General features: G+C 43.8%; 2 protein-coding genes across 3 annotated transcripts in view; both read right to left on the reverse strand.

The window, feature by feature from the left end:
- LOC125883094 (USP6 N-terminal-like protein) overlaps positions 1-24,974 on the reverse strand; it is a 354,121-nt gene that overhangs the window by 61,495 nt on the left and 267,652 nt on the right. The window lies entirely within an intron of this gene.
- The window catches only part of LOC125883116 (USP6 N-terminal-like protein), a 90,523-nt gene that overhangs the window by 25,130 nt on the left and 40,419 nt on the right, over positions 1-24,974 (reverse strand). For both annotated transcript variants that reach the window (XM_049567299.1, XM_049567300.1), the window contains exon 3: positions 16,609-16,864. In XM_049567299.1, the coding sequence (XP_049423256.1) occupies positions 16,609-16,678 (70 nt within the window). In that variant the 5' untranslated portion in view covers positions 16,679-16,864. The remainder of the gene's footprint in view (positions 1-16,608; positions 16,865-24,974) is intronic.

Genomic DNA, 24,974 nt, shown 5'->3' on the forward strand with positions numbered 1-24,974 from the left:
GTTTATTGTGTCTCAAATCACAGGCCCACACATATTTATCCATATCTCATAACGATCAGACTTTGGTCATCTGCCTGACTCTACCTCTGTCTGGGGGTCTTTGAGGCTGATCTAAATGCTATACCAAACCTAGTCCACTTAATTAACGGTCTCACACTGAGCATGTGCAGATGACAAACGGTGGAAAACATGCCTCTGTGGTTTAACATATTCATACTGATGTTATTCCAGAGACTAACTGCTGCACACTGATGACAGTGAGTGTAAATGAATTACTGCATCCAGGAACAATGTGTAACATATTTCTGTTCTGAGTAACCAGACCTTTAAACCGGTGCAACACACACACACATGCACAGACAACACCACTGATCTGATGACGCTCTAGCAGTGAATTCAGTTTGGAGAACAAGTCTGATCAGCTGTTTGATAACAACCTGTGAGGCTGCACAGAAACCGGTGCCAACAGCATCATGGCCGTCACTGTCATTAACAAGACCAGACAAGCCGGGGCCGGTGGCACGTTAGCAGCTTTCACTGCGCAGCCACAGATCAGACCTGATGAGAGAGTACAAGTAGTTCAGTCTAACTAACAAATAATGATCCAGTCATTCAACTTTTGGTTTTAAAGGGGACCTATTATCCTTTCCTTATTTTCTCATATACAATAATGTTGTAAATGTATAAGTCATATCTTTAAGCTAACACCTCAGACTTTAAGGCCACAAGATGACGTCATTTCATTTCATGACGGATTTGCTCCAGGCGCACCACCACAAGTGCTGACATTACGTAGTCTACGTTGCTACATGTAGCTACATGTTAATTTCTCCCCAGTTTATGATAATTTTCCTACTGGAGCATGTTCAGTTATCAAGATTTTGGTTAAGAAGCTTTTATTGATGACTTCTCGCAGTAGAAAGTGCTGCTATTCTCCGTAACAGTCATTCCATGGCTGCAAGTTCACGGCTACATGTAGCTACATGCTAACGTCAGGGAAACATGTCATGCTGACTGACATCAGGGTAATGTAATCATGGTTGCTGATGTTGTTAATATCTCCATGATTTCGGATCAGATTCCTGCTGGAACATATCGTGAAGATTTTGGCTTTGTTGGTGATTTTTCACAGCAGGAAGCGCTGCTATACTCTGTCTTTCCCTGGCTGCGAGTACACTGCTACATGTAGCTACATGCTATCGCCAGGGAAACATGGACTCTTGGTTAACATTCTTTAAATTTCCTTCTTGTTTCGGATCATATTCCCACTTGAGCATGTCTGGTTGTGTTTAGAAGTTATATTTGGTGATTTTTCACAGTAACATTTGCCGGCTGCAACAATGGCGCAAACATGCTGAGATACATAAGACCCAGAGATGATTTCAATTAAAAATTCACAAATCAGCTTCATTATAACTCACAGACAAACACTTGTCTTTTGCTGGACACATTTTCCCCACAAATACAACATGCTAGCGTTATTAGCACAAGCCTATGGCTTTTTACATTGTATACAGTACAGGCCAAAAGTTTGGACAAACCTTCTCATTCAATGCGTTTTCTTTATTTTCATGACTATTTACATTGTAGATTCTCACTGAAGGCATCAAAACTATGAATGAACACATGTGGAGTTATGTACTTAACAAAAAAAAGGTGAAATAACTGAAAACATGTTTTATATTCTAGTTTCTTCAAAATAGCCACCCTTTGCTCTGATTACTGCTTTGCACACTCTTGGCATTCTCTCCATGAGCTTCAAGAGGTAGTCACCTGAAATGGTTTTCCAACAGTCTTGAAGGAGTTCCCAGAGGTGTTTAGCACTTGTTGGCCCCTTTGCCTTCACTCTGCGGTCCAGCTCACCCCAAACCATCTCCATTGGGTTCAGGTCCGGTGACTGTGGAGGCCAGGTCATCTGCCGCAGCACTCCATCACTCTCCTTCTTGGTCAAATAGCCCTTACACAGCCTGGAGGTGTGTTTAAATAAATGATCGTCCAACTAAACGCAAACCGGATGGGATGGCATGTCGCTGCAGGATGCTGTGGTAGCCATGCTGGTTCAGTGTGCCTTCAATTTTGAATAAATCCCCAACAGTGTCACCAGCAAAACACCCCCACACCATCACACCTCCTCCTCCATGCTTCACAGTGGGAACCAGGCATGTGGAATCCATCCGTTCACCTTTTCTGCGTCTCACAAAGACACGGCGGTTGGAACCAAAGATCTCAAATTTGGACTCATCAGACCAAAGCACAGATTTCCACTGGTCTAATGTCCATTCCTTGTGTTTCTTGGCCCAAACAAATCTCTTCTGCTTGTTGCCTCTCCTTAGCAGTGGTTTCCTAGCAGCTATTTGACCATGGAGGCCTGATTCGCGCAGTCTCCTCTTAACAGTTGTTCTAGAGATGGGTCTGCTGCTAGAACTCTGTGTGGCATTCATCTGGTCTCTGATCTGAGCTGCTGTTAACTTGCGATTTCTGAGGCTGGTGACTCGGATGAACTTATCCTCAGAAGCAGAGGTGACTCTTGGTCTTCCTTTCCTGGGTCGGTCCTCATGTGTGCCAGTTTCATTGTAGCACTTGATGGTTTTTGCGACTCCACTTGGGGACACATTTAAAGTTTTTGCAATTTTCCGGACTGACCTTCATTTCTTAAAGTAATGATGGCCACTCGTTTTTCTTTAGTTAGCTGATTGGTTCTTGCCATAATATGAATTTTAACAGTTGTCCAATAGGGCTGTCGGCTGTGTATTAGCCTGACTTCTGCACAACACAACTGATGGTCCCAACCCCATTGATAAAGCAAGAAATTCCACTAATTAACCCTGATAAGGCACACCTGTGAAGTGGAAACCATTTCAGGTGACTACCTCTTGAAGCTCATGGAGAGAATGCCAAGAGTGTGCAAAGCAGTAATCAGAGCAAAGGGTGGCTATTTTGAAGAAACTAGAATATAAAACATGTTTTCAGTTATTTCACCTTTTTTTGTTAAGTACATAACTCCACGTGTTCATTCATAGTTTTGATGCCTTCAGTGAGAATCTACAATGTAAATAGTCATGAAAATAAAGAAAACGCATTGAATGAGAAGGTGTGTCCAAACTTTTGGCCTGTACTGTATATTAGCCTAGCGGCTAGCAGACTTTTCCTCTTCTCATATGAAGCCAGGGACAACAGCAACATTTAAGGTAATGTTACAAAATTCGGCTCCATTACAACTCACAAGGTTCACTGACAAAACAACTGTCTTATACTAAACACGTTTTCCAAACAAATACAACATGCTAACGTTATTAGCACAAGCCTATGGTATTCTACATTGTATAAATTAGCCTAGTGACTAGTGGAGATTTCCTCTGCTCATATGAAGCCAGGATAAATCACACACAAGACTTAAAATGCAATATTTGTGGAGGCTTTATTGTCCTCACAATTTATTGTTTCTTATCTGTGAAATTAAAGTAAATAAAAGCTTTGATTGTGACGTGTAGTTACATACGGTTTGACGCAGAAGTACGAATACCACTTTAGAGTTAGAGTCTCATGATTGGCTTCAAAACTGCAGTTGTGGGCCAGTTTTGTTTTCAGGCCTTCACTTCAGTGCAGTGAGTACCAAACCATTCATCAGTGCTTTTCTTTGTCCGCTGAATATTTGAAGAGATGTTATATAAAAAAAGAGCTGGCAGTTGAGCTCACAGGCCTTGATGAAGGTCATGGTCTGACTTGACAAAATAAGCTGAGAGAAAAGTATGTGGGAGTTCACTGGATTTTTAAAATGAAAAACTTTACTGCAGTCATTTGGAAGAAAAGCTTCAGTCTTCTGCCTAAATGAGAGCAAAGAAATGAAAGATTCATTTGTTCAAACAGAAGTTGGCTCATCTGCACTGTTACTAACATTATGTAGCCCCCGTTGACAAAGAACCTCCATCATATCATCACACATTTAACAAACCAGCCTAAACTCTAAACTAATGGTGTTTGATGGACCACAGAGAGTCCTTTGATACATAATTTAATAAGACCGTGTGAAGCAGCGAGCAGGGATCAATACTTTCTACTTAAAAATATAAAACAGGCCCAGATGTTCAAATAAAGCCGAGGCCACTGGAGGGAAAAAAACTGTATTTTGAGATTAAACTCTGCTCTGTTCTGCCATGAAGGCCGACAGCAGCGGTATGAAGTGTACCGCAGCTTTGCCCTTTAGGGAGGACAGACAGGCAATTAGCCCGACTGCTACAGTGTGGATGTCAGCAGGCAGCTTCAGCCCCACGACACCCGCTGGGCCTGGACTGTCTGCAGCTCCCTCCTTAACTAACCAGCATGCGGGTTTCCCTTCACACACTCATATAAACAGACAAATAATGCCCACAGATGGGTTCACGAGTTGGTATGCAAAACACAAAAAAAGGGTCTTTGTTTGAAGCTTCTGGCGCAGCAGGGTTTGTGAGTGAACCTTTTCTGCTTTCGTAGAGTGTGAAGATGCTTCAGGAGAGACAGAGGGAGAAGTATCAGGGCTGCTGAATAATGCAGTGAGATTCTGAGCTGCCGACGGTGCTGACCAGGAGAAGCCTGCAGTTTGGCAGCAGCAGAGTCTCTCTTTAGACTTGTCATAAATCCAAACTGCTCTGCTTCCTCCCCTCACAGAACACACACCTCTTCTAAATGCACGTGCTGGCTTGGCTTGACTCGTTTTGACTTAGTGCGTCCGCCCAGAGCAACAGGGAAGTGTTGTTTTCTGCTGTAGAGTGAGTGATTAATGGACAGCTACATGACAGAGACAGAAAACTAGCTTAACGACATGGGCAATCGTAAGTATGATGCGGAATGTATTCAACTGTGCGGACCTTGAACTAATGACAGAGGAGAAAATTGGACCCTGTGGATGGACTAGTTGGGAACCACTGCTCTAGAGACCTCCCCAAGCCAAGCCGACTACTTACAGCTTGAACGGGCATTTCTAGAGTTTCAAAATGGTGGCGAACTAACTGCATCAAATGTTGATACGGAAACGAGTCATTTCACAGGGAATGATGCTCAAAAAAAAAAGTATCCACTGATTTACAGATGTCTCTTTCACATGTAAATCTATGAGATTAAGGGCCAGTCCCATTTCTACCCCTTAAATCTTCCACTTGGTGTTGAGTGCCCTCATTTGCGAGATAACCCTTGATGAGGGAAGTGAGAAATATTAGGGTAGAGATCTTTCCCTAAGAAATGGGACACCACTTAATGCAAATCGGTGTGGCCGCTGTGCTGGCATACGTCACACGTAGTAGCGACATGATGAAAATGCCAACTCCAGCGCTTGTGTTGTGGCATGTGCTATGTTCATTCTTTTCCGTCTGATGAATCAACGGAGAAGAAATGCTGAAAACAGGAGGCGCCTACGACGTCTTCTACTTCTGATCGATTATGTTCAACCGAGTTGCTGATGAGTTTACGCTAGTCCAACCATCTGTTGTTTGTATAGCCTACATTCTGATCGTACAGTAACAAATTGCCAAAAACTTGCCAAAGTTGCTGACTTCGTAAGGTGTTCTGGGAAATTTCATCTTCCACTTCATTGAAAGTGTAGGTCGGGGGCTCCCTTGGAATCTAGTGCGGGTTTTAAGTGTTGGAAACCACTTCCACTGCCTCAATTCTGTTTTGGGACACCACTAGCCTAAACGTCAACGCGCACAACCAACTGCAAGTGGGTATTTCTAGGGGAAGTGTGGGTATTGAGACAGGCCCTAAGACTTTCTGGGCCCAATGGCACAAGATGGACCATGAAGATGTAATTTTATGGTTTGGCCACTACTATGTCAAATTGGTTTCAAAGCCTGGTGCTGTTTCTGGAGGCCTGATTTGCATTGCCATATTACAAGGCTACCTACTTGAAGATGTGTCTTTAGATAGACAAAGCACTCAGGCGCACTTTGACTCGACTCTGGAAATGGTCCATCTTGGGCCTGACTCGGCACAGCTCCGCTCATTTAAACTAGTGATAGAAACACAACTCGTCACACCATTGTTTGATTCAGTGGAGGAAAATGTTAACAGAACACCCCTGTACGTATTGTGCCAATATTTAAAAAGACAGCAAACAGAGTGATGAGTGTATCCGTAGATAAATGATCTGACATTGAGGAGGGAAGTGAGAAATATTAGGGTAGAGATCTTTCCCTAAGAAATGGGACACCACTTAATGCAAATCGGTGTGGCCGCTGTGCTGGCATACGTCACACGTAGTAGCGACATGATGAAAATGTACATCTACGTCGGACGATTCCTGAAGTTTACTTCAAAGTAAAATACAGATTAAATATTCGTCAGAACACCAACTGTTTCCTGTTATTTAGTGCACTTTCTTTTATCTATTGTCATTTTTATTCAAAATCTAATTAAAGGACTTATTTTTTATTTTCTATTTCCTTCTTCTTCAGGGTTGAGATTTTTCAGAGGCTGCAGCTGAAATTATTAATGACTGCTCTGAAAGTATTCAGGGTAAAAATTCAAGAGGCTCGCTGTTTTCAGTAGTGTCTGGATATAATCCTTAAAATTGGACTGCAGCACAGGTTTGTTTGTGTTCTATGAATGAATCACACCAAACACCAACACATGGGGTGAATTCCTAAATCATAACGAGGTCCCAGGGTGGTTGTACCCCAGTGTGAGCAGTAGCTTCAGCTTTAAATGAGGGTCGGGGGGGTGAGGCCGCGAGGCTCCTACAGGCGATGACAGCTCAGCCACAAGTCAATATGCTGACAGATTTTTCTTTAATTAACAGAAATATGTTCATTTTTTCCAACTTTTCCCTGCCTCACATTCACATGGTGACATTTTACCCCTCTCAGGTATTTCCCTGGTGGCCGCACCAGAGTCACGAGATGATTAATGGCATAAAAAAAAGTATGTTTTCAGAAATTTCTTATCATTCCCAATCTCTGCTATTTTAAGAGGTTCCTGGATAATTTTTACGTCTACTTGTATATTATGTGGCTGTGCACTAAACTTCTATTGGAGTTTTGGTCAGATAAAAGATGTGATCATTCTGTCTCCTCTCTGAATTTGGAGGTTTTGCAGGTCAGTGAACGCAGCACAGATGAACTCTTCATGACTTTATTCTTTTCATCAGAAGCAGTTTATTGAGTTGCTGGGTGGAAAACTGATCAGTACATCAGTGGTTGGATCGATCAGACCTGATCAGACAAGATCAGACAGATGGATGTGACCAGAGGACCAGGTCCTGGAGAGGCAAGTGAAAGCAAACTTTTAGACCTAGCACTGGATGGCGGGGTGCAGGGTTGGTCTAAAGTAGGTTAAAAAAAAAAATTTGAGAACACTAAAATGATAGTACTGTCATTCTAAAAAGTAGAGTGTTATATTTCTACATAAATTAATAAATGGTCACTATGCCCAGAGAACACTCCGTGCCCTGAGAGTATGGTGCTCTGAATAACCAAACGGTATATATTTATTCCAACAGAGCTGCTAATGAACGGTCTATGGTTGGTCTAAAGCAGTGGTTCCCAACTGGTGGGTCCACCAGTTGGGAACCACTGCCTCCCAACTGAATGGACCACAAGTGACTCACGAGTGTGTCTAGTTTGTAATTAAGAAGTACGGTGAATTTCCAGCATAGAGCTTTTACTTTGAAATGCCGTTACAAGATAGCCTGGAAATCCAGACCCAAATCTAGAAAGATTTAGGGTCTGGCCATGAGTAATGCAAATGGCCCACCTCGAGGGGCGGCACCAAGCATGCATTTGAAAATATCACTGCACGCAATTGGATAACACGACAACCAATCAGAACAATACACGGGGTGACGTATCCAGAGCTTAGCTACCAGCGGAGCTAACTGGTAGATTAGACTCTTGCCGTATCCGGTCGGCAAAACAGCAAAAATGTCCTTCTTGCAAAGGAAAGATTCGAGCGCTGTCTTCTGTTCCTCTTTTAGAGAAAAAGCCAAGTCTAACTCGTTCATTGTAGCAGCCAAAGCCGTTTCAAACAACTGGTGTTCATCCGTAGCCATCTTGCAATGTTTACTGACTGATTCTGGACTTTGTCGTCACAGTGCTGTCGTCATCTGTTTAGCTCGCCTCTGGCCCGCCTATATCAGATACACCGATGTGATTGGTGCATCTCAGTTTCATGGGCATAGGTAATGAGCATCATTACTGACTCGCTGAGCAAATTCAAATTGTGCTCTCGCGAGAACTCTGGATTTCCAGGGTAGTTACACGATAGACAGCTACCTGATAGAGACAGCAAACTAGCTCAACGACATGGCCAAATGCAAGTATGATGCTGATTATGTCGAACTGTGTGGACCTTGAACAAATGGCTAGAGAGAAATCTGGACCCTGTGGCTAAACCAGCCAGGAATCACTGGCCACAAAGTAGGTGGGAAAAACGATGCATAACACTAAAATAAGAGCACTGTTGTTCTAACAAATACAGCGTCATATTTGTATATAAATTCATGAGTGGTTAATGTGCCCAGAGTACACTCTGTGCCCTGAGAGTCTGGTGCTCTGAATAACCGACTGATATGTATATAATCCAAAAGCGCTCCTAGTGAACGGTCCAGCTCCAAAAATAAAATATCAGTTTGTGGCGGCAAATGCTGATAACATGGCGAGCTGCCACAAATAAAGTGTGGGGAACCCGAAAGTGTCTGTGGTTAGTTCACATGTCTGTAATGACAGCAGGACAGTTGAGTGTTAAAGTGATGAGTGATGGAGTTTGCTGTGATGTAACGTAGCCTCGATGTGTTTTATCCAGAGTGAGCACTGCGCCAGACTCCGTTTAAAAACTAGCCTTTAAAATGCTACAGGTCATATGGCCCTGTGTGCTCTGATTAATTTGGCATGTCGTTAAGTCACACCATTCATAATTTTGTTTATGAAAACTAAACTCGTGGCATTTGCTTCTGGTGTTCTTCACTACTGTTTTGGAAGAGGGAAGTAACGGCAGCAGCATGCAGTATTTCCTTATTAAATAAGTGCTGTGCGGTGGATTTGATTTATGCCGAAGTAAAGAGTGGGTCATATGGATTTTGAAAAGCAGCCTAATTGATAAATATTTGGAAAAGTAAAGTGCTATATTTGACAATGGAATTTGGTGTGGCGGCTCCAGCCAAACCGCCAGGCCAAAGTAGTCGACCTAAGAAAAACACTGAACTGTATTTTGTTTCTAGACATGGCAGACATCACTGAGCATGCTCAGGAAAGAGGTTTCATATCTAAACTGCTTCATTCTGCTGACACCTCGCTGGTTTATGCTTTCCATACTGCAGAGCTGAGAGTAAACTGCCTGAATGTCAGCGTTTTCCTCCTTCCGTCCTCATCATGGGACTCCCACCAACAACATCTGCTGGCCTCCTGCACCTCACACCCACTCGTCACACCTCAGCACAGCACCTTCGAGCCTGCACAGCCCTGCAGTGAAAGTGTGAATCTGTTCATGTGTGTGTGTGTGTGTGTGTGTTGTATCTGATGGAGGCCATCTCTAAATCTGCCTGCATTGATCTGAGCCGAGCGAGGAGCCAAGGTGAATTCCTGTGCAGGGCTGATGGACGGAGATAAAGACGACAGCCAAATGGAAAGTGCGAATCGTTGCCGGGCAGTCGATAAAGCAGCCGAAATCTCTAAAACACACTCTGTTAAAGTGTCTGTGCCTTTAGAGATGATTACACACACTTACCTGCCTCACAATGACTTTCACACACTTGTCATCAAGTCTAATACACACTCAGGACGACAGCGTGAGTGGCTGCAGTTTGGGGGGCTGGAGGCAGAGTGCATTTTGGTTCATGTGAAATGCAGTTGTAGAAATTTAAGAATCAATAAATTGCTGACATGAATTTAGTGGCATTACAGTCACAAACAAGACAGGCAGCCTCTACTCTGTGCTTTATACCGGTCAGCCTGCTTCTTACATGATCTGTCCCTCGCTTAAAATAAGTGAACAACATTGTTCAAGCATGCTCAATACATTATGCAGGGCAGAAACCAGTGGAGCAAAAAGTAACCTGGAGGAAACCTGCATGGGAGGCAGGACATGAACTTGCTATCACATTCATGTTGAAGGAAAAATGGCGTGAGGCTTTTTTCCTTCAACATGAATGTGATAGCAAGTGTTGTGATCACCTAAACAGGACTCACTCTTTGGCTGCAGAGCTCCTTAAAAACGGCCTTCTCCATGCTTCTAAAAGTTTCCAGGGTGATTTCAGAATCGACTCCCTCGACTACGGCCCATATCCTCTCAAACAGCCCGTTGATGATGGCATATGATTCGCCAAAATTCCTGTCCACCTTTGCCTCCTTAAATATTCTCATGAACACTCTCTCTTTGAGTGTTAGAGTTTGTTTGTGTCTCTCTTGTTTCTCCTGCTCTGAGATATCCCAAAAGAGTGAACTGTTAGACTTGCTTCTTTTGGTCTGTAACAATTTGGGGACTTCGCTGTCCCCCTTGTGCCCATAAAAAAGTCAGTGAAACCTGTTGGCCATCCTCCAGGCCAGGGAAACAAAACACACACACACACGGGACAAACAGAAAAATCCTCATGTCAAACTCACGACACCCAGAGCCTCTGAGGTCAGGCCATATTTCAAATGTCCCGCAGTAACATTTTGCCACATAGATCTCAGAGAGCACCACAAGATCCCATCCTTCACATTCAAAGATAATTGCAAAGTGAATTTTGCCTCTTGCAAACACTAACAAAATGCTCAAGTGACACATCTGACACGGCACAAAGCCTCATGTTCACAGGCAGGGCTTCAGTCGTAGTCTCTGAGCAAATAAAGAAAGGCAACTGTGATGTTATTCAAATTGCTCAGAAACAGCATGACAGAGTGACATGTTTGTCACTGCTGCTGGAAAAATACCCAATTCATGCCAACTCTGTCACAGCGCCGATTCAATTTTCACAATTCCTATTAAAAACAGCTTCTCAGACTTGGTGTCGGCGACTCCTCTGGGCTGAATCAATTAAAATGATCACTGAGCAGCTCCTCAGTTCAGAGGTTAACTTGTACTTCAGCTGAAACATTAAGCTGCTGTGATCACCGGCCCCTGGTGTGAGATTAAGACGATCACATCACTGTCCACAAAATAAAACACCTTCCTCTCGCCATCATTAACCAGAAATGATTCAGGACACAAACGACTCTTCCCAAAAATACTGACTTCCCAAAGGAATGCAGGCTTGTGGGGCTTAATAGGTCCTCAGTGAGAGAACTGGTGAGGTTAGCTGATGAATTAAAGCTGTTATCAGAGCCAGCTGGCAGGAGACGAGCATTTTGTACCCGAATAAACACCTTCCTGGCTTCTAGAGCAGGTATACTGAGCTTCTCACACACTGGCTTCTTTTACATAAATGCTTCACATAAAGGGCTGGAACCTGGCAGCAGATTTAATGTATTGCTTTATTACACTAAAATAATTACTTTATGGCACATGTCAGGAAGAGGCCACTGTTTTCCAGCACAAAGAAAGCTAAAGCTGGCATTTTTTGCATAAAGACTGATGCAAAATGTCCCTGAGAGCTGGCAGCAGATGTAATAGATTGTTTTATTACACTAAGAGAATTACTTTATGGCACAAATCAGGAAGATGCCATTGTTTTCTGGCACAAACAGAGGTAAAGCTAGCATTTATTATTAAGACTGATGGAAAATACCCCTGGGAGCTGGCAGCAGATTTAATGTATTGCTTTATTACACTAAAAGAACTGCTTTATGGCACAACTCAGGTCGAGGACACTGTTTTCCAGCACAAACAGAATGAAAGCTAGCACTTATTTTGCATAAAGACTGATGGAAAATACCCCTGAGAGCTGACAGCAGATATAATGGAATCGCTTTGTTACACTAACAGTAGGGCTTGGTGATTTGGCTTTAAAATAACATTGCGATATTTAGGATATACTGTGCTACACAATATATATCACGACATTTTGAAATGTCCTCTAAAGTTCTGTAGACTACTAAAATACAAAATTATTACAGTTGCACCAAAGCTAAGTAGCAACTGTTGAAATTAAGCTGAATAAAGTAGTTAAAATAAAAAATAAAGCACTGTTACAATAAGGTTAAATAAAATACATAATAAAAAAGCCTCAAGCCTCCAATCAACAGTCAGATGTTAGCAGATGGCACAAAGTTAGTGTTGCTGCTGCACCTTTAAATGTGAGGATGTACTCACTGGCTACGGTTACATGATGGCTTCTCATTCGGAATGAAATGAATCTGAATGAAATCATTCGGAATTAAAGTTTTTCCAGGTAGTTTACACGGGAAATATTCATTCCGAATGAGGGTTTACATGGGAGATCAGTTTAATCGCCTTTATTCGGGTCTGCGCAAGGTTTGGGGCAGGGAAGGTTTCTGATTGGATAGGGGGCGGGGCAGATGTTACGTGTTTACGTTTACCGGAAGAAAACACTGTAGTCCTCGCTCCGGATAAGAAGATGCTTGACGACGCCGTTCTTAGTGCCTTTTTTCGGGCTTGTTTTGCTGATATTCTTAAAACAGCAGTACGACAACAACCTTGTTCTGCTAATGCTTCGTCTGTTGAGGAGGAGAAGAGAGGTAGCGTGCTGTGGCGAATGGAAACCGGTGAGTGCAACGAGTCCGACTGCTCTATCTCAGCCAGTTGCTATGCACGCTATATATGCCATCACGCCAGAAGGGCAAGGAAACGAGCATGCGCAGAAAGACCGGAATGAACTTAAAGAGGAATGAGTGTATACAAGCACACAAAATTCTTTCATTCGGAATGACAAACGGAATAAACCACCCCCTTTAATTGGATTTAATTTTCAATCGGAATGACCGTTTTCATGACCACTTTTAATCGGAATGGCCTTTCATTCCGACTAAAAGTGGAATTAAACTGTCCATGTAAACGTACTGACTGTGAGCTGAAAACACACAAACAGCTCTCCAGTTCATATATTAATAGCATTTGCAAGTTGCACTGGTGCTCCATGGTTGCAAAAGTCTTGATCTCTTGCCCTACTGGTACAAAGACACGCTTTGTCTGCTCATGCTATAGGTAATATCACTGAGAGAAACTGCTACAGTGGCGCTATTAAACGTGAGCTGGAAACACACTGACAGCTCTCCGGTTCATATATTAATAGCAGCTGCGAATCACAGTGGTGCTCCATGGTCGCAAAATGTGACTAGACACTAAATAGTGGTCTGGAGCCCTGCAGATGGCAAACACACCTCGCCTGCTCACACACCGTCATTCGGGAGAAAGGGATCTGAATGGGCGGAGGAGCGTCTGTGACTTATCATGTTTGTGAGTCTTTTTGGCGGTCATCATTTATACTTGTTGTTTGCGACACAGTCATTTTATACATCCCACCTGGAACAAGCTGAGATACATCGAGTATATCGGATATATCGCCAACCTCTAACCAAAAGAATCGCTTTACGGCAAAAGGAGGATAGAGCCAAAGTTTTCCAGCACATACAGATCTAAAGGTAATGTTTTTTGGCCTAAAGACTGATGGAAAATATCACTTTAAACTTTTTTTTCCATGCTTAGAAAATCCAGGTGCAAAGAGAAAATTAAAAAGTAACTGAATCCAAAACACACAGCCAAACACATCCTCCGCATCTTCAGGTACACACAGACCCGCCAATACGACTTGAGAAGGAAAGTGCTCGGGAAATATTATCATAAATTATCATCCATGTCCTAATTACAAGACATTTTAGGAGAAATCTGCAATAAGTACCAATTTACCTGCCCATCAACCCCCTCGTTAAATTCATGCAAATGGCTCCGTCTGGAAATACAGAGGCTCCTTTTTTTTATTTGAGGAGCACTGAAGCGAGAAGTCAACAAGCTGTGGCGTTCTTCCTCCTGCAGGGGCCACAAAGCTCGCATAAACCACCACAATAAAAACAGCACTTGTGTGTTGCAACAGTTGACACAGATCGAGGCTATCGTACACAAGCTGATCCAATCAGGAGACAGGACAAAGGGGTCAGAGGTCACGGAGTGTTCCATTACCCCGGGCACCGTGCTTCATTATTCATCGCACACCAGAGAAATGCAGCTGCAGGACACACACACACACACACACACACACACACACACACATAGTACACTGGTGTCCCACAGTAACAGAGCTATTACAGTGGTGGCTCCGGGGGAATGTCCCTCCCATTCAGTCAAACGCCACAGAGGCACAGAGAGAAGTTTAACCTCATCCACAATGACACTGAGTACAACTTCATTATTAAATCGGACCAGGATGAGACAGAGAAAATACTCTTTTCAATGCTTCGTCCACAACATCGTGAGAGAACGACAAAATGAGGTTACAAACAGATGACATTTAGTCATCAGCAGATGTGATGATTACAACAGAAACAGAGATCCTCATTTGTAAAGACGCAGACAGGAATCAGGGTGACTTTTTAGGGTGATCAGTAGGGGTGCCACAGTGAGGAAAATTTGCCGCAGGCTCATAACACAACGGATTACTCTAGACATTTCACAAGAAAAGATATTCATTGATGACGCTTAATTACTGCTAATGAAAACATTTCCTTCTGCAGAAGCTTTATGAGTAGACTTTTATCAGGGCTGCCCCCGACTAAGAATTTTTCTAATCGACCAATAGTCTTCATTTAGGGCCATTAGTCGACTAGTCGCCCACATATTTACGATATTAATTTAATGATTAAATGATACATTTTGATGGTTTGAGTTGAAGGTGTGAGAAAGAATAGTATCAGTAACATTGTTAACACTGTGCTACATTACAGAGAAATACAAAACCGTACTAATGAACCTTCATTAATATAGGCCTATATTTTATCTCCAAGTGCACGTCACACACTGAGCGAGCCGCCTGTTAATGACGCTGTGGGCTAATGGGCATGTAGCTACTTCCATGTTTCAGATGATACGTCATGTTTGTAGTCGACCAATGAAGATGAGTTTACATATCACCTTGGGTTCGTCCTTCACCTTCTCAAAATGATCCCACACTTTGGATTTCCTGCCCGACATGTTATTAACTAGCCTGTGGAATAACCGTAGGTACCAGCCCTGGAAATTAGAGACCACACACATGCGTCTTTAACCACCTGGAAAATGGGAGGATGGGCGTCATTGATGCAGCTCTGTTCTGTTCCCGGGGGTCTTTGCTGCTGCTCTCCCTGCCTTAGGCTTTCTACGTATGCGCATGGAAGGGCAGCGAGGTGTGCTCTCTTCACCTTAGGCTTTCTGTGTAGGCCAAGGAAAGGCAGAGAGGCTCCAGAACAGAGCCATACCACAAATATACTGCAAATGGAAATAAAGTTTTCTTTGACTGAAATGTATTTAATGCTAAGTTGCGTAGGCAAGGTTTACGGAAAGTAGATTTATGTATGTTAGGTTCAGGAAGGCATCATCACGGTATGCACTTGACATAAAGTCTTGTGCTTAACGTACCCACAGAAAACCTTTAAGTTCACTTGGTTTCACACAAGACACAAACATCAGTATCCTGTGGGAGTTTGTTTGACCCATCCACCATCCTCACCTGCCTCCTTTTGCAGACTTATGCTCTTTCTACTACTTGGTGCCTCCTGTCAGCGCATTGGCCACTTGATCACAGCCTTCACAAACACGTGGGTTATAAACGAATTTTGATGTATCACTTTTTGTAGGTACACATCCAAAAAACAGTGCATGAGAACACTCTATAGTGGATTGTCCCTGTGTATCTGTGAAAGTTCAGAATCTGGTGGGTGCTGCATCCATCAGTGTCTGGAACCAGTACAAAACTGCCAATCTGACAAGCAAACCAACTTCCTGCAGTGATTGTCTGGTCGTCTGTGTGGAAGTGATAAAGTCTGTGAGGCTTTAACTTCTCTCTCAGGCTCTCTTTTTCATTCCTCGCACTTCTGTCACAGACTGCAACACTATCAATGCTTCTGAGAAGAGACTGCCTGTAAGTATGCGCCGTGATGCCATCTGTACAATCCACTGCACCTTGTCCCTCTCTATGGCTGCAGGTTTTTCCTTTGAGTATAGCCATTTGCCTTCAGACGTGGTTATGCACTAGTTTGTTTCGAGCATTCTGAGACCATTAAGAGCAAAACTTGCCATGCGTCACGCTACAGATCAGCCTAATAAATCTTTGAGAAACTGACCCCAGAGTGGAAAAGCCTCGTTGGCAGAATGCTGCCCACTAACCCTCTCCACTGAAACCAACATTAAACTAATGAAGACGTTACAGGACGATTAACGGCTCCTGACAGCCAGACGAGGCAGCTTTCATTCTCAGTTTATCAGTCTGACACTCATGAGCAGTATCAGGGGAGGACTACATAACCGGCCAATAACCAGTTTTAATAAAAGGCTGGACATTGGTGTGACCAGTCTGCAAACATCACAAGGCTCATGAGTCTTTGGGACTGCTGCTCTTCACTCACATTCAGCTTTTCTCCCAAAAAAATGATGTCTGACTTTTTAGATAGGTCTTATCCATGATGTAGCAGGTGGTCACTGACCATCTGACGTCGAGTTGAGACATACAATCAGTGGCTATGATGGCGGATTAATGGGTCACTAGTACATGGACAAATGTGATACACACACACACACCTCCAAACCTGGCCGCTGCCCTGCGTCTGGAGGGCGAAACCAGCTCCTTGACGATCTGTAGGACCTGCATGCTCACGGGGAGGCAGCCGGACGTGCCACAGGGCAGGGGCAGCCCATCCTCGCCCTCTCACCCCCAGCAACCTCATCCCTCCCTGGCTCCTCCTCGGCAGGACTCATCCCCTAATCCACATCGTGTCTCCTGGACTCCTCAGGATCTGGACTTCCCCGGGACCTGACGCTCGCCTCTGGGTGGTGGCTGAGTTGAAAAAAAGAAAACAGCCTTTCCTTTAAATCCTCTCCTCCTTTATCTTTATGATGTTCTTTTTCCTGATTTCAAAACATGCTTGCAAACTCTCCGGCACTCCAATATCCTCAGATACTCTGCTGGCGTTTCTCTTCACTGTAAACAGCCGGTCTCCGAGCACAGATGTACAGGAGCAGCAGCGGCAGCAAACACACACACACACACTACCAGATAAGTGCTTCACCTGCTTTGAATGCTGCCTCTGGTCCACATGAACCAGCCCGTAAATCTCAACTCAACAGCTGGCAGCTGCTGAAAGTAGCGGAGGATGGTTGCTGGCAGCGCCAAACTGAATGTGCTCGTATCGTGTGTGATGTGTGTGTGTCGCTCAGCTGGAGTGCTCTCACACACTCTTCATTTGGCAGTCAGCAGCAGAGAAGCAGAACACAGCACTCCTCTTCTTCTTCTTCTTCTTCTGTGGCACTGGTAGACGAACCACCTGGTTGCCGCGGATCAATACGTGTGCCGGTGATGATGCTTCTCAACTGTCCAACTCTGTCACCTCCTCCTCTGACTCCCGTGTCCTCTCCCATCCATCTCCATCGGCAGCCTCTCCCTCCCTCGGTCCTGCAAACGCTGGCTGCTGCGCTCGCTGTCCTCTCCTCACATCCTTTAAATTCTTATTAATGAGCGCCTCCACTCAGACCCAGCATCTCTTTCTCTCCCTTCCTCTCTGGTGTTTTCCTGCACCCCTCCCTCCTCCTCCTCATTGTGTCGCTTTCTGTCTCACTCACCCAGCCCCTTTTTTATTCTCCTGTACGTTTACTGTGAAGCTGAGAACATGAGCAGAATGTAAAAGGAGGTGAATGTAATGATTTGTACCCAGCAGCATCAGTAACGCTGTCGCCCTCAGGTTACGCCCTCTCACATTTTCAAACTGTCTTTGTCACAACCTTCACTCCCTCAGAGTGTCTGTCACTGTGATGAAGATGTTTTTAGGTGCTTTTTTTAAGACAGAAAAAAGATAAACTCGTGTTATAAATTGCCCAAAAAAGAGGAAACACTCATAGACCCGTTGAGAGTGTCAGATGATTTATTCTTGACGCTGGAGGCAGGCACTGGCTTACTTCATCTGGACCTTGTGGCCTTTAATACTGTAAATCACACTGTCTGAATAAATTGCCTTCACGACGTGGTTGGCATTAATGGTACAGTTTCACGTGGGTTTAACTTTTACAGGTCTTTACCAGGCAATTTGGGTCATTTTTTCCAGCTATATTTTAAGAGTGGAGACAAAAAAAAAAAAAAAAAAAAAGATACAGCATAGTATCGCGATATTTTGCGTGCCGATATTGTATCGATCTTTTATTATATACATAATTAATTTTTGCAAATACACATTTTAACACAACTTTTGGTACTAGATGATGCTGAGTTTTTTTTCCTGGGGGGGTCAGCAGAGGTGTCAGTCAGCCGAATTCGGCAGGAAGTTCATTAAAACAAAGATGGAGACACCGGAGAAAGAAATCAGAATCAAACGTCTGGACTTATTTTGGATTTTTTTTAACAGAAGGAAAGGAGGATTTTGAAATGACACACGTGATTTGAAAGCAATGTCATATGAGACTTAAACACTCTGGGACTACTACGAGCATGAGGGCTCACCTCACACACACTTGGCTGATGGCCAAGCTAACGCAGTATCGGAAATACCTCTGATACTGCCTAAAATGCGGTATCGGGTATCGGCGAGTACAGCCTATGACCAATCTGATACCACGTAATGCCTCACGTCTTTACGCATACTGTACGCACGCTACAGGCAAACGAAACGGAAACAGAGCGGAGTTTAAAAAGCATTCTACTGTAGCCTTTAAAATGTCTTTTTTACCAAATTGTGTGGCTGCACTTTAACCTGTGTCAAAATTTTTAATGGCATTCATTCCACTATTATGAATTAATTTCTTAATATTTTACGTAGAGTTTTAGGAGTTGAGACATACAACAATTCATATCCCGGAAGGGTGGCGTTAACTTGTGACGCCTGGACTTCAAGGTCAGTGAATTCATATGTGGCTATAACGACACGTTACCTGACAGCATATCGCAATATCACATCGTGATATCACACGTTAAGTATTGTGATAATATCGTAAGTCCTCTGGCGATTCCCACCCCTTGAGGTCAGCTGTCAGCAACGGCATGAAACCGTCAACAAAACAGGTTTTCCAACAATTATGAATCACCACAACCACGAGACGTCTTTGAGCGTACAGTCATAAATGTACACACAAACTATTAGGCTGACTGGTCCAGTAGTTTGCCAGATTAGCTGCAAACAGAGATATACACAAAGATTTCTTTGCAGTACACTTGAGACTCCCATTCTTTTACTGGATTAGATTTCATCCAGTGTCTTTGTACAGTACACATATCATTATAATATTTAAACTATCCACCTCTCTCGTAAGCTGTAAATTAATTTCTCTATCTCTAGTCTTGTGTCCTCTCCGCCCTCGTCCATTATGCCATCTCTAATCAGTCCACATACAGTCCTCCTCCCTGTTCTCCTCTCTAACTGCATCAACTTGCTATAATCAGTCCATTTATGCTTCCGATTGATGATGTATCCCCCATTATGGAATTTCTTTATCTCCACCAGGGTTGGGCCAACGTCAGTTTTCCAAATTCATCACCCCGATGTTGTCCTTTCGCTTAAAACGTCCTCCAGCGGGTTGTCAATGGATCCTGACATGATGCTTCTTAATGGTTAATGTTCTCTGTGTCAGTGTTCAAGACGGTCAGAAGACCGACTACAGATGTAGTGACCTTGAGCAGCGACACTTCACACACCTTCAGGGCACGTGAACACACCATGACAAGCACACACACACACAATGAGATCATACATACATGCATGTAAACACACTGCAGCTGTCCAAGGACAGAGCAGCGTGCAGAGACGAGCAGCAGCGGTGCAGCCAGGTTCATTTTTTTATACTAATGGAGTCACTATAAAAACACTCTGTTCAAATACGCCGCATGCTTTGTCTCTCTCACAAACACAAACATTTTTAATCTTTCTTCCAACGACTCGCACACACTCCGTCACACACCCGTTTTCCAAACACACGCAGGGCTCTGCGCCACATGAACACGTGTCCTTCTGATGAAGTGTGTCTGTATTTGTTAGCGTGTCGATCTGCCCGCGCTGAGTTAAAAGGTCCAATTACTGCATTGCTGGACCGACTCTGCAGGTGCTGTTGCTATGCCTCAGACCCACTGTTGCTAGGCTGTGACCCCACTGCACGGAGGTGAAAGTGTGGCCTTTTACAAACATAATGATGTCCACCTTTCAGTGACCACAGCCACTCTGAGCCTCAAAATTACAGGAGCAACACTACAAAACAGACCAGTGGCACTTTACATCCATCAGAACAACCACGCTTATTGCTTTCTGTGTAAAGTCTCTCACAGGCTGCAGCTACGTCCACATCTCTGCAGGTAAATGTACCTGTCAAACTTCCACTGTTGTCGCTGGTTGACGATGACGGTAGGAAAGCCCAGTCAGTCTTTTTTCAGCATTGGCAGTATAAAAGCAAAATCGGGGAGTGCAGCAAAATGCCGCCTACCTACTTTTGTTCATACAGAATGCGCCTTTTTCGGGGCAATGGGGGGCGTGAGCAAGTAACAAAACATGTAGCTCAGCACGTGACGTAAACAGTGACGTGGGAGGGAAGCCGCGGCTGGTCAGTCCTTCGGCTATTCTCTCGTAAGTCGGCCCGTCCTTCACCGTCCCCGTCATCTGACGGTTAATGGCCTCTTCGTTTGTGAGGACAAGGAGGGCGCACAATTCCTTGTCTCCCCAGTTGCTCATCTTTACAGTGTCTGTCAGGTTTGTGTTTCCCTCTTGCTACTAGCTGCTAATTCCTGCTATCAGCTGTTTCCTGTTTATCCACCGCCAGTGGCTCGCACGTGCGGTGTCATCATCAGCTCCTCCCACAAGTCATCAACAGCCCCTCCCATGGCGGAAGGCCGCCTCGTTCTGTTTAAACCAAAAAGGTTCCACCAATATGTCTACCCTACGAGGCGGAACATTGGGCACCTTGGGTCAACTCGCCAATCCGGCTCTGTGTGTCTAAATGCTCGCAGCTTGCTGGCAAAACGGCCCAACATTCGCCGAAAATCTGGCAGTGTAAAAGGGGCTGATGATTGTTTTGAATTTTATAGGCCGAAAGCGACTAAAGGGGATCTATTGTGCTTTTTTAAAGTTCATACTTATATTCAAGGTTTCTACTTTCATGTTCAAAAACCATCAAAGACTTATGACTTTGCTGGGGTAACTGGTATTTATCTGCTCTAGCTGTGATCAGCAGTAATGGAAATACAACACCCCGATGGATGTGCTAACTATCGTTCAGAATTTAGTCGGCAACGAGTTTGAGAGAGACTCAGTAAGTAGTAATATAAAAAAGAAGCAAACACTGTGACACTGGCCTCCGTGCTGCTTTCTACTGTTTACTAACCTGTTATGCAGCGCGTTTATTACATAGAACATGAAACACCTGCAAAAAACAAACAAACAAACAAAAGAAAAAGCCATGTACACCAGCAGCAGTATATATCCTATTCTTAACGGGATTTCCCTCATTTAAAAAAGAGCATACACGCTTATTTTGGTGGAAAAAGGGTCTGAAATGGTCAGTTTTAGCGACTGTCCCTTTAAGAACCCCACCAAAAAAGCAAAGTCTGCTCTGACTGGTCTGCATTTGTGGGTCTTCTGCATCTCAGCATTATTGCAGCCGAAGAACGACAAAGAATAGCAACCTTTTCTACCACCAAAGTCACCGATATAAGCCCTCAAGGGTCCCGACACAAGCAGTAAATCAGTAAATCTGAATGCATTGCGATCTTCTGTGGTGCTGATGGTTTCAGTAAAATGAACTGAATCAAGCTAACTATGTGCAGGAATTCCATATTGACAAAACATTTATGTACAGTCCAGTTTTATACATCCAAAGAACTTCTATAAAAACATACTGCTTGGCAACCAGACCAGACTTCTAATTGAGACAAGCCTTTACTTGTCAAAATGTGTAGCTTCACCGGCTAGTAAAAGGGACTGGGCGTTTAATTGAGGCTAGGCTTTAAATTGAAGTTTTAAGGTATCTTAAATTTGATGCCCACATCTCCCAGTTGAGCTCCAGTTTTCATTTTGTTACCATTTAGAGGCCACTCTCTTTAGGGACAGCAGAGTACTACCAATAATATGTAATAAGGCCACCTCACAGCTCTGATGATAACTGCAGCTATTCTATATTCATATTGGCACCTCCCTGCCACCGTAGCACACACTCCTTACACCTCTCTCTGATGCGTCTGTCACAGTGGACAAAGAAGAACTTATCTTTTAGGAAAAACCGTGACACATTCACTTAAATAGTGAGCTCTTGAATCCAGTGCTGCCCTGCACATTCACTTTACGTGCTATATTACGCGTCATTCTGTGCTGTGTGGTCGTGTTAAGGCGCTGCAGCATGTCTGATGTGCACTATAGGCATCACCTGACACGCTCCATACCAGTTTTCAAAATTAATCTTACCTCTTCCTCACCTTACAAGCACTCACAAGAAAGAACCCTCCACAGGATCAATATGTAACCTTTGATTTTTTTTGTTTGGTTTTATACTCTGCATTTCAAGGAGGATCATCAAAGGAGTGAAACATGTGAGGGAAAGAGTGAGTGAGGTGGGAGACCTCACTCACTCTCTCTCCAGAATAGGAGAGAGTTGGCGGTGCAGGAAGATACTGATGCAGCCTTCAGTCTCCTCCCGACAGCACCCATAGGTCCAGTCATACGGGGGCTCTCTCACAACACCGGATCAATAGGCCCTCCACGCATTCACCTTAACACCCACTTGATTGAGAGCAGACAGATACGGTAAGTCTGTCCAAGTCGCTGATGCATCGTGCCTTTAATCTACGGGCCAGATAAGGTTCGCCCCGGTGGCAGCCGTCTTCACTTTAACTGGCTGCAGAGACGCTGTCAATGCTGCGACTGGGTCTTCGATCTCGGATGTTGGAGAGAGGAGACGCTGCACAACGGGTGAAAAGACCCAGCGACAGCTGCAGAGAGCTGAGATGATCTGAAACAGGTGGGCGGAGGCTCATACAGGTGTTTCTGTAGCACTGCTAATCAGAGCTGCAACTAACGATTATTTTCATCTGCATATTTCATTCTTAAAGGGAAATTTCGGTTTATTTCAACCTGTCTCCTATCGTCCTAAATTTGTTTCAAGTGACTAGTGACATAAAAATAATAGTTAGCATGTTAGCCGTTAGCCTAGATACAGCCGGGGCGCATAGTAGTGTCAGACCTGTTAAAACGTAAGTGAACGGGCAACCTTCAAGTGCAAAGTTAGTCCACTAAACAAGCTTTTTTTCCACAAAGACCGCCTCATATCGTTAGGATAAATGTCAGAGAACATATAGAAAACCACATGTAAACGTGTTGTCTTACCTTACCGGTGTGCTGCCATGTTTGTTTACCATCTAGCTCTGCTTTCCAAAGCGCGGCCGAAATATTGCGAGAACAAGCAGCGATCTCATACCGTTTCTGAAATCTCAGGTTGAAATAAATCGAAATTTCCCTTTAATTCATTAATTGCTTAGTTTATAAAATGTTAAGAAGTTGTGAAAAAATGGCATTATCAATTTGTCTGAGCCCACTGTGATACATTTCATTTGCTTGTTCTGACTCACCAACAGATCAAAAGCTACAAATTTTTTAATATGCTGTCAGATATGACAAAGAAAAGAAGCACATTTTGTCCCTGTTACATGGTGACTGATCTCGTCCTTTGCTCGGCGGGTAAAGAGCTCCTGAATCTCAGTGTTTTCTGACACTATTCTTCTTTAAGTTAGCTGCTAAGTTGAAAATCTCCCAAAAAGTCACACCAGTGCCCCCCATTATCCCGTCCCACCGGCTGTCCCATTTATACAGACATCATTCCGGCACTGTTACTACCTCCGTTCTCAGCTCGACTCTGTTCCCCAATTCTGCGATCGTACCTTATACATAGCACGACGAGGTGGAATAACGACGTACATTTCTTGCTTTGAAGAGGCAGTGTAAAAGTGGCTAAACACACGCAGCGCTCAGTTCCTTCCTCTGTCCGTCTCAGGCTCTTGTTTATAAGACAACGATTTCAACTGAAAACGATAAACTTTAGTTGCGTTTTGGGTGCCTGAAAACGCAACGTTTTGAGTGCAAGTTTTTGGAAACGGCAGCGGCCACCCATTGGCCTGGCATGCATACTACAGCGTTTCCAGTAGATTTTGCGGCTCTGTGTGAACGAGGATCGTTTCAATAACGTTGTCATATAAATGCATAAGTTTTTTAAAACGTAAAGGACAGACTTTTCTGTTTTTAGAGAAACCGTTGTCGTCTAAACAGGGCCTCAGTCAGAGCGAGAGCTGTTAACAGCTCCTAATACAGAAGATTTGGGATACTTGTGATTCCAGATGTGAGAGAAGGATTTCTTGGGCATTATTGATCTTAAGTAGTTCAAGTGCGCCCATGATGATCCCGATTGGTGTGAGAATTATAATAGTTAAGGAACTTATAAAGAAAGAGAATGTGAGAGGTAGAATTTTGGCAGATTAGATGGAAGAACGTGTGAAATATTACCAAAGAAGAAGAGACGGCTTTGAGAGGGTGTCAGAAGAGAGACTTCAATAGGAAGCTTCAAAGTCCTGATTGTCCCCGTTGCTCAGAATTAGTCAAGTACTGTCTCCAGTTATCACAACATGAATGAATGAACATTTCGGCTGCCTGCCGGGGAAAACACACTGTGACAGTCTTTTCAACTCTTTTGTTTCCACTTCAACTCGCTCCATAAAAAACGACAACACCAACTCCCCTGTCATCTCACTGGTCCCACGTCTGCGCTGCGAGAAAGTGGCAACCCCAATTTTACACAGCACACCTCTCCATAATGCTCTCCGTCTGCTTCCTCTTCCCACTCTGCCTCTCTGAAGGGGCTTGTTTCGGGTCGGTGGCGGCCGGCAGAGAGGACTCGCACACACACACAAATCACACAGACATAACAGCGGCGTGAAC

Source organism: Epinephelus fuscoguttatus, linkage group LG22, assembly GCF_011397635.1.
Source record: "Epinephelus fuscoguttatus linkage group LG22, E.fuscoguttatus.final_Chr_v1".
Lineage (NCBI taxonomy): Eukaryota > Metazoa > Chordata > Actinopteri > Perciformes > Serranidae > Epinephelus > Epinephelus fuscoguttatus.